Source organism: Hetaerina americana, unplaced genomic scaffold (genome assembly GCF_022747635.1).
Source record: "Hetaerina americana unplaced genomic scaffold, ioHetAmer1.1.p SCAF_4, whole genome shotgun sequence".
NCBI lineage: Eukaryota > Metazoa > Arthropoda > Insecta > Odonata > Calopterygidae > Hetaerina > Hetaerina americana.
This window is the reverse complement of record NW_027286985.1, coordinates 78530943-78542472: the sequence shown is the minus strand read 5'-3', so window position 1 is coordinate 78542472 and position 11530 is coordinate 78530943. Positions and strand designations below refer to the sequence as shown.

General features: G+C 36.1%; 1 protein-coding gene across 2 annotated transcripts in view; it reads right to left on the bottom strand.

Annotated features, from left to right (window-relative positions):
* Positions 1-7689: 7689 nt before the first annotated feature.
* Mcad (Medium-chain acyl-CoA dehydrogenase) overlaps positions 7690-11530 on the bottom strand; it is a 40895-nt gene continuing 37054 nt past the window's right edge. For both annotated transcript variants that reach the window (XM_071589845.1, XM_071589844.1), the window contains exons 10-11: positions 10088-10258; positions 7690-8499 (exon numbers count right to left, since the gene is read on the bottom strand). In XM_071589845.1, coding sequence (XP_071445946.1) covers positions 8353-8499; positions 10088-10258 — 318 coding nt within the window. In that variant the 3' untranslated portion in view covers positions 7690-8352. The remainder of the gene's footprint in view (positions 8500-10087; positions 10259-11530) is intronic.

The following is an 11530-nucleotide window of genomic DNA, read 5'->3' as shown; positions in this document are numbered from 1 at the left end:
GAAATCCAGGAAGGTATTATTCACGGATCCAATTGAGAAATTACAATATCATTAAAATGATAAAAGAGCCGAGGTTTACAAACTCTTTGAGAAATATAGAATTTAACGTTTAATTGCTTCTCCACTTAGGCAAAACCTACTTTCATTAGTGATTAGAATACATGCACAGTAGAGTCATGCGCAAATCAACTTCGAATTAAGATACCAATTCTAACTAATAACTTCTTAGGTGAATTAAATCACATATATTCTGATCCCTTATTCTGTTTTATTAAATCTGACCTTCCTACCGATATTTTATTTACGAACCGGCCAGTCGCAGTGTGATGAGGTTTGTAATCATCTTCATAAAATAGATCTGCTTCAAATATACGTCAGGATATAATGACACCGTTGAATGAGTTCTGTAAAAAGCCTGCAGATGTCCATCAAAAACATAATTTTAAAATTTTTATAAGATCACAGGAAGGCATACGCATTCACAACGCCCTATAGACACGTTTGATTGAACAGTTTGACCCAATTAGTCGGCGACCTCGAATATAGAGCGTCCTTCACCTTCAAAATACGGAGATAAGATTTCCATATATCTATTGCTACGGCGTCCATAAAATAAGCTGGCTGTTTTTGTAAAAACCTCGAATTACATCAAGGCTGAAACTTAACTGGTTACAAGGAATTTACTGTCGGAGAAAGAAAAACGTCTAGAATAAAATAGAAATATTCTATCTATAAGGAAGCGATCTGACTTAAGTCTACGAGTGCGAAGTTAGTAAAGAAAGTGGAACGAAGACAAACACCACTTATATGATAGAAAGTATTAATTAGATAAAGTAAATCTAGAGGCTGAGGTATGTGCTATTCATTTTGTTTACCAGATTCTATTGGTTGTCAGTGGTCGGCCCAGAAACAAGGATACTACCACATCAACTGAATTGGTACTCCATCACCGAGCTGTCAACGATATCGAACGATGCTATCAAAACTCGCATGGAGATTGACCAAAGGTGTTAACCCAGGAGTGAAGTGAAATTGCCATGGATGACGGGCCACCACCAAGTTTACAACAGTGATTTGCCTTGTCTAACTTCCAGTAGACTCATAAGTATTTTATACAGATACTGAAGATCAGAGCATGTGGCGTCGGTTGAAGACTGAAGGGATCAAAATACTTGCGTCAATGGACAAATGCACATTAAATTAAAATTACATCATTATTACCAAAAGCTTAAACGAGTTGCTATAACTATTGAAAAACTACACTACTGATGTATTTTCTAGCAGTCTGTTTGTAAATGCTACATCATTTTCAATTCGCATTAACTTAAAAATACGTAAGTAAAAGCTTTAAGAGGAATGCTATCACGAAGTCGTTTGGATGAACAATCTGCTGCTATGTGTCTATTTAAAGTAAATGACCGATTTCTTCAAATATTTGCAAATTTTACTAATGGAAAATTATCAATTTGAAATAGACGACATATAGCTTCCACTGGTTCAAATTAATGTTTTCTTGGGATAATCTAATCTACTTAATGCAACCATCAATTAGCTCATGTATCCATCAACAAAAGCATCAAAAATGATGGTCGATTATTTTCAGTCAAACCTCTGATTTACAGAGCACGAAAAAGAATCAAAGACTTTGCGTTTCCACAGGAAACGCAGTCTTTGATTCTTTCTACACAGTATCCACAGGATCCACAAAGTATCAGCCTCAAACATCTCTCAAATCTATTTACAAAATTATATGATGATATACTTGTATCATGCATGCTTTTTACTTCGATTGTGTGATGTTTGATTTCCAAACTAAAATAACCGGAACAATTAAAATCTTTTACAGCTATCTAAAATAGAATCCATGGTGCATCAGACTCAAATGTACCTACACTTGAATACTCAATATGCTGTATTCGCTGAATCTACGCATTTAAACAAGATATACTACTCTCGAATAAAATGAGAAATATTCAAGAAAAATGCCCTACCAGGAGACGTCTTCTGCTCTGGCAATCTCTGGTCTCTATTACGTGTTGACTCCAGCTCACCCGTTGGGCCACACCTGTTTCTGAAAGAAATTTGTTTGAGTAAATTTCGAAATAAAATATTACATTTTTCGCTTGAGCGTTTTATTTTGATCGCCGATTTCATTCCACCTCAATTCACACGTCCTTCACGCCAAATTTGAACCCCAACGACCGTGCAACCGTAAACTGAAGTAAAAAAGGACGCATCAATCGATTCGGTGCAAAAGGCGAACATTAAACCCTCTTACCGAAGCGAAGCGACTTCAGCACCAGCCAAAAAAATAATGGAGCCATCTGATGTGGCTCACAAACGAACGCTCTCATTAAACGTGTGCTCGTTCTCTATAAGGCACGAAGTACTTACATAAAATGTCTTACCTGTAAAATATTGGTGGAATATTTTCATTTTTGTCTCGTGACAGATAATATCCGATCAAACGTAAACAAAAGCCCGAGTAAAATAATTCGTCTTTTCCCAAATTAGAAAGTATAGGAAAATCGATGTGGACAAGAACGATTGAATACTTCGCTATTTAATATAATTCATCAAGTTTCAGTTCAATTATATATTTCACAATATAAATTAGCGACTGATATTATATCTGTACATGTATGCTTAATTTTTCAAGTTTCTCTTTATTCTATTCCGGTTCAGAATCATCATGATCAAAGCAATCAACAGTAAAATTGGTTTGGATTAGTCAGAACTGAAGTTCTCAGAAGGAGTAGGGTCTTACTTCATTTCCCTGGGTTACAATTTGATTTCCCGCGAAGTTCTACAGGCATTAAACTCGCATCTCTTGGAATTATTTTAAAAGGAATTGTCCAAAGACATCCATGACCTGACCAGCTATGGTCTATGGGTATGAGCATGGAAACAATCCCCACTTGGGGATTTAGGATTTTTTGCAAAATTCAACATTAACTCGACTAATCGGTCCGAAATACTTATCTCTAGAAAATACTAGGTGCCATAAAGTTCTAGAACCTTTTCATTTTTTTAAGACAAAATACTTACATTTAGAAGTTTAAGCGTCTGTTACTTCTCAGCCTAAACTTCTTCTAGACGAATGAATTTTTCACAGCTTCGACGCCATGGTTTCATGACCGCTGAGGTCGCCTCTGTTGGAATCCTTTTGGCCCACTGGTAAATTGCTGAAGGTCGAGGATTCTTGTATTCGTTGTCACACGACGCTCGGCTTTTCTTTGAATTGAATGAAATCCTCTCGGTTCTTCCACCGGGTTAGTGCCTCCACTGCTGCCAACGTTTCGAAAACCGACGCGATCATCGTACTAAGGACTTCAGAATGCCGTTTCATCAATTTTGTCCGGTATACAAGTAAATTAATGAACAAATTGAGTAGCTTCAAGCGTGATGTGGTGGAAGTCGAACATGATGAATAACTGATTGAAGCACTTTTCCACCTGACAACAAGTGGAAAAGTGCTTCAATCAGTTATTCATTAAATTAATGAACGTTTATCTTGGGATCTTGTAATGTACGTTTATCCTGGGACCAGTTGCTTTTTGATTGATATGTAGACCAACTTCCATTTTGGCGTCTCCTGATTGGCTGCGCGTTTTTCTCGCTTTCTCATGTGCGTTTTAGAATAGGCCATTACATAATTGAAAACCTGAATCCTTAATCAAATTCTTCTTTTGCAGACTGATTTCAATAGCCTCTTGGAGTAACCGAACCTAATAGCCACACAAGTGGTACAGTATTTTTGCCTCGTCCCATTTGATGATTTCGACAAAAGATTTGTTTGGCGCTCGCTGATTTCTCCAACTGTCCCAAATCCGATCCTTTTATATTCTTTCATACATGTCTCATTTGTGCGCCACCATTGCACTCACAGGGTATCTGACTTACCCCGGGAGTTTTGAGGCCAATCGGCTCCTTAACGTTGACCAGCTGGGCCTAATTTTGGCTGATGGTAAATGAATCGTGGTAAAGTTGAATCTTCGGAATACTCGGAAGATTTTCCCGGATATCTTGGAGATAAATGGCAGGCAGGTTGTGGCGAAAGTTTTTTCGTCCGTCTCATGTTCTCTTCTTTCGCGTTCCTCCAAGGACATATTTAGGGCCCGGAAGATTTGCCGCTTACTGAATCCGTTCTGGAAGAGCGGTTTCTTCAGGTGTTTGATTTCGCTTGGTAAGCTCTCCTTGTCGACTATGGATTTGGCCCTGTGTATCAATGATGGTAGTGCAGCACAGCGTTGGGAAGCGTTGTGGCTGCTAGCGATGAGATTGAGATCGGTGTGGATGGGTTTGCGATAAACAATAAGCCCCAGTATTCCGTTTCCTTTCCTGAGAATTAGAATGTATAGGAAGGGGAGCAGGTCATTATTTTCCACCTCAATCGTGAATTGGATATCCAGATATTGGGAATTCATTTGGTCCAAGAAAGAGGTTAAGGTGTTCAGTCCAATTATAAACGTGTCATCCACGTATCTGATGAAACACTTCGGTCGTTGAGGAGCTGAGTTGAGTGCCTTCTCCTGGAAATCCTCCAAGAAAAAGTTCGCGACGGCCGGTGAAAGTGTAATCCCATGGCGACACCATCCGTTTGCTCATAGACATTTCCCGTCGTACTCGTAAAGGAAGTATGTGGATGTTACGACGTGATGGAAAAGCTCTGTAGAATCTTTTTTTCAAGAGGCGCAAATTGTCGGCAAGCGGGACTCGAGTGAATATAGAGAAACTATGTGGAAGCTGACTATAATTTCGGTTAGCTTTAGTTGAATTCTTTCAAGGGTTTTAACAAATGCAGCCGATTTTTTACGTGATACTCATATGTGCGAGTCGGGTTTCGAGCCGTCGGTAGCAATGAAACACTAACTCGGTGGAAGACCCGTGAGAATTTATCACTCAAGAAATATGCCGGGAAAGGATAAGATTTTTCTCTAAATGTTTGCATTAATCAACGCACACTGCTCACACCCATAACACACTCAACGCATGCTTCACTCAATTGAAGACGCATTTCGATGAGTGCTTTATCACCCAGGTGGAGACAACAAATGATCCGACGATTCTTGCACACAAAAAGACGCCGCAGAATCTGAAAAATGCAGCCATCTGCCTTGTACTCGTATGGAGCGTATTTATTTTACTATCTACTCCCACTTCAGAAAAAAATTAGAATACCTTAGAATTTGAAGGAGCCTCGTAAAACTATCTGTAGCAGGTTGCGTTTTGACCTCTAATTTGGAGCGATTATTTTGAAATTTAACTGGATTAACATTCTTAATAGGAAAAATTATAAAGCTATACCTATCAGGATTTGAAAATTCCCCAGTTTTTAAGTATTCCCCATCCCCCCTTAATGGTAATCTATATCCCTAATTTCACCTGCATTCAAACCCAGGACTATCCTATTACTAGCTGAATGCTCTACCCACTATGCCTGTGTCAAGCAAACCTCCACTATCATCAGTTATTTTAGTCCTTGAAGTTGAATGATCCATCTTTAAAAACTTATATAAAAACCTTATCAGGGAAGTTAAAAAAAAACCAGAGTACATTTTCATGATAACGATTAATTTTGGAGAAAACTACTAGTGGTTTTGCTTGTAGTCTCATGCAGGTGTCTTGATAAATAGAAAGTGGAGCTGAGCTTATGCTTAAGGCCTTTACACGAGTATCCCAAGAAATGTTTACAAACAAAGAAATACCTAAAAATTTACCTTCCATCACTTGCTCAATTGGTTGTTCATTAATATTCACCAGGAGACAATCTGTCATATTCTTATAGGGTGATAAGTACACCTTTTTACTTTTATTTACATTTAAGTCTAGATAGTACACCACATGTTTATTGCAAGTTTAACAGACCTTGATTTTTTCACAAGACTGGGATGAGTGTGTTTATAATATTATATTAGTGTCATCAACAAATAAAACTAGTACCATTCCTTCATAATCCTTTAAGCAGTTAGGTAGGTCATTAACATATACCAGAAAAGGAAGTAGTGTCCCCAGGGTTAAACTTTGTGGCATGCCTTTGGAATCTTGGCATACTTAGGATGAATGAATGTCTCAACCCATCCACTTGCAACACTACCTGTTGAGTGCAATTGTGGATATAGGACTTCATCCAATTTAGATGAATGCCCCTAATTCCAATTCTATTGAGTTTAATTAGAAGTCTTATGTGGTTCACATGTTCAAAAGCCTTCGGCAAATAAAAAAACAACCCAAGAGTTTTGTGTTTAGCATCTAATGAGTCTAGAATACTGTCAGTTGCCTGATATATAGTATGAGTCATAGTAGAACTTTCAGATCTAAATCCAATCTGAGAATTGGAAATTATTAAATTTTGTTGGAGAGAAGACACAATTTGCATATACATGGCCTTTTCAAGTATTTCAGCAAATGTATTTTGGATGGCTTTTGATCTGTAGTTGTTTAAATCATTAACACAGCCATGGTTTGGAATATGGGCACTACTTTTGAATCTTTTAATTGGAATAGGAATATCCCTTGCATTCAAGACTCATTAATTAGAAATAAAAGGTGTTCTATTATAGCTTTAAAACAATGCTAAAGAGCTTTACCAGGAATTTCATCAAAGCCAATACTGGATTTGCTTCTGAGTGTGGTTACAATGGTTTTTAGATTAGTTTTAGAACAGGTCTTGACAAACATTGACGATGCTTTTGCAAATGTACATTAGATTGATTAGTCAATTGCTCCTAGTTTTAAGCATTCCAAATTTTGACTTTTCAGATGAATGAATGGTCACAGTGTTCATGAAGCATGTTTATGGTAACTGGGGTCTGGAAAAAGCTGAAACATTGAAAATCTTCAAATTAACAATGAAAAGATATGGCCATCTCAGTGTGGCACACTTGAAAATTCTCAGCAGTATTAGTTAGTATATACACTACTATATACACACACACACATTCAAGCATGAAAAACCTACCAAATGGCATACTAATATTCATTCAGGTGGAAGAGTAGATATAAGGAAAGGGGATCGGAACACACATAGAAGACCAACACAGGAGAGGTAGGGAAGGCTGGAATCGACCAGATCACAAATGCAAAAACATATCTTTGACCGGGACATGATGATGGGTTGTATCATTACTTTCCCTACTGTCCTTTCCTCTTGTCATTGCCCATTTCTCCTTTGGTGGGTGAAACAGCTCCTTAACACAATCTCCTGGTCAAAGAATTGAGGCACTTGGTTGCATAAAGCCCCGCACAGATTTCAGTATAAATTAAGTTTCCTCGATAGCTCAAGTGGTTAGGGCATCAGTCCGGCAAGTCAAAAGATCTATCCATGAAAAAAATATTAAAAAATCTACCATATTCACCTGACTTGACCTTCATTGATATTTTTACTTGCAAACTTGAAAAAATGACTGCAGAAAAATATTCACGTCCAACCTTCCAGAATAACAATTTTGATCGTTTAAAAAAGTTGAAGGAATGCTAATCTAGAGATTATGTAGAAAAATAAAAACAAAATCTAACCAAAATAATATTTTTCTATTCTTTTTAGAGGATGAACCACATATTTTGATTGGAAAGCTCCTCATTAAGAACCCAGGACTAAATTAATGTTTAATAATAAGATGAGCAATGGTAACCTATGCTGAGGTGACATGTCCTTCATAGTTTGAATAATCAAATAACAAGAAAGAATAACAATTTTATAAACCTTTTATTTAAACAGGTACCATTCACCCAAAAGGGCATCCTTTGATGTCAAAATAAGTGGTTTCATTTAACATACAGACATGACTCGTAACAAAGACTGCACAGCATCAAAGCACACATGCTGCACAGAATCAAAGAGGGTTGGTCCATGTGCTTCCAGTGTTGAAGTTATCTCATAATCAAATGATAACAATATCAAAACGAAAATACACAAGTTACACAAACAAGAATAAAAAATTAAAACTCTGTTTTTGGTAGTAAAACTTAAGATGGTATATAAGGATTGATTAAAATAAATGGTAAACTTCATGACCTCTCCATTACCCAACAAAGTCAACTATCAAATCATTCCAATGATAGTCATTCCAAATTATGAGGTTTGGTACACAGGTATTTGCATTGATGAAAAACTAATTTATCACTTTATATTTAATGCAGAAATTCAAACTTCTATAGCATTGCTGGAAAATATAATCAAAAATAGGCTATGAGGAACATGATGGAATCTCACATTCGAGACTTCCTAGTTTTGCATTGATGTTGCTATTCACATATTTTACAGTTTTTAAAAGGATGGAATAGTTAAAAAGGAGACCAAATTCAATTGATAAAATTCAAATCTATAAAATACATTCTTTCAGTCTTATTTTACATGCTCTTTGCACGTTCAATGATCTCACGAGAGATGATAAGTCGCTGAATCTGGGCAGTGCCTTCATAAATCTGATAAATTTTTGCATCTCTCATCAGTTTTTCCACTGGATAGTCACTGTTGAATCCATTTCCACCAAAGATCTGTGGGTATCAAAAATGGTTTCAAAAATTAGAAAAACCAAGAGGAATTTACAGACTTACACAGGACTAATTTCCAACATTAGTTTCAAACTTGTAGAATATACTGCCTGTTCTCCTGAATGCCATCTTCCATGAATTAGTTATCATGATCAAGACCTCTTGAGTAAAAATTCAATCAAATATCACCTAATTATTGTGCTTTTTGTACACTATATATCAACTTCTGATTGTCTGGAAGAGATTAATTGCTCTTTCAAGATATGAATGAGGGGAGAAGAACTAATCATGGCATTTCCTTCGATGCAAGAAAAAACTTTGATTCAACGGAAAATAGTTCAATTTTCAGAATAAATTCACCAAACAAACTTCGAACAACAACACCCTCAACAAACAAGGACTTCATGATTTATACGTTATTCCTCCTAGTCTGAACAGGTAATATATTTCATATTTTATCTCTCAAGTGATTATTCACAGAAACAACAGAAGGTTACTAGTGTTTCCCAAGGATGATAGCAGGATAAAATTTCTACACCCCCAACTTGCATATTACATTTCCTTATTTCTTTAAAATATGCTCCATCAAGGAATTGAAGAAGGGACGGATGACATGAAGACAAACTGAGGAAGACACCTAGCCTTCTCTTCCACAGCATTTGCACCATAAACTCTACCCCTGTGCCCCTACGCATATAATGCTGATTGGGCCAACCCCAATCATGCACAATACTCATATAATATCTCATATTTTACCAGCAATAATTAATCTCATCTCTCCTTGATTTTTATGCATCTCATACTACAAGGTTATTTGATAGATTTAATCATCAAAGTGACGCAGAAGATACTTCCATACTTCATATAGGTAAATATAGTACAGTACTTACAAACCATAAGATTCTCTTCTTTATCTTAAGATGCAAACATGCAAATTCACAATTATAAATCGTGTGTCATGTATTTCTATTTTTGTTCTACAATCATGCCTTTCAGGTTATCTGCCTAGTAACTCAAGAGCACATAACAAACACGGACAAGGAATCTGGTTGAAACTATGGAAAAACTCACAGTTTCACATTTATTCCCAAAATCTTGAACCTGAAGTTGAAAGACATGTAGTTCGATGCATTGGAAAAGTTTAAAATTGACCAAGAACATAAGAAAGGAAACTAATTGAATAATTTGACATTCCCCAACCATTCCCGTCCTTTCACATTAACCTCTAAACACCACACCTTCCTCCATAAACACCAATGCCACACTTTAAGATTACTTAGACACTCCCTTGAAAGAGAAGCCCTCTCTTTCCAATTAATACTTGACCCAAATTATCTTTAAGCTGTATTAAACTTCTGATAGTGTTTTTAATGTCAAAACACATAGCACATTAATCATAAATTGAGCATTGGAAAAATACAAATATACTTTCATGAGCAGTGTATTAAACATTGCACTGCATTTCAGTTTGAATTAAATGTATTGCTTTTACTGCATTTCTTTTTGTGCAAAATCATACCTGGAGCTGGGATCATTTTCCACATTGCATTCAAAATGGATCGATTCTGAGGTGAATCTTAAAATAAAATACCTGAACAGCATCAGCAGCAGATTTGTTGGCCACGTCTGCAGCAAGAGCCTTAGCAATGGAAGCATAGTAAGTATTGCGCCTTCCTTGGTCAACCTCCCATGCTGACTTCATCCATGCCAGGCGTGAGACCTCAATCCCAATTGCCATTTCAGCTAACATAAAAGACACTGCCTGAAAATTAACCAAAAACAAGTTTTCTTGTTTTTCCGCTATATGAATCTTTACAAGGGTTGGATAGGATTTTGTTATTATTAAAATAAGATGATTCTTTTGTTTTCAGTGGATATCTAAAGAGATACATCAAGAGCCACATAAGAACTTCACTTCTCCAAGACTCCACAATAGAGGAATCCATCCAAAGCCAGTAGCATCCAGAGAATGCATTTCATAGACACACTTAATCAATGCCACAGAAACCTGCACATGCATATAAAACAGCACATAACCACAATGGCTCTGGTCCCAGGGATTGCAGATACTTGCAAAATAATGTTTTCGTAAAAATTGATAATGTGAGTTAAAACAGGTAGAGTAATTTAACATTATTTTAACAGTTACTCAACAAGGGATAGTCAATTATGAAATGTTTTAAAAGTAAACTGTCCCCAGGAAAATAATTGAAAGAAGTTGCACAATTTTTCCATTCAATATTTGTAGATATAAATTATTTTACAGCTGTCAGGAGTTTAACACGGACTGGAGAGACTAAACACATTAAAGGAGAAAAATAAAACTTAAAGGGTATCATCAGAAAATTTAGTAAAATAACATGAAACCTGTTTTTAAATTTGTATAATAGAGAAACAGGAGGGAATCATGAATGATACAAAAATAACGGAATCTGTAATGTTCAGAAAATGCGAGAATAATAAGTCTCATGGTAGATGATATAAAAGAACTATGCTATAAAAGTCTCATGGTTGACAATAGAAAACAACTATGCTTACTACTGGTAAGTTTCTCCTCTAAAATCCTAAGTACTGTACACCAGTATAGTGAAACAAAGATCACTGCCCCTTGGAATACTAACTATCACTCTTTATTAAAAGGAATCAACAGAAGATTGTCACACTAGGCTGTCACTTGGATATAATATTTGAAAACTGGTATCTGTTGTTGTACCTAATTGCTGATAATCTTACATCACATCATGTAACAACCTCATCCACTGGATTTCATTTAACCTTAACATTTTAAAGCTGCTTTAAACAAATACATTTGACTGCATGGCTCAAATGCTCACATTATGCTTTGCCCAGGCCACATGAGAGCAAACTCTTTAGAAATACTTTATCTTTTAATCAGTTAACCTCTTTTCTCATTCATTTAATAAAAGTGTCCTAATTATTATCAGACATACTTTTACATTCATTCAATCAAAAAGTAAGCAAAATAAAAACTCAGGATGAGGACTACAAAATCATGAGAAGTTCTATCATTCTC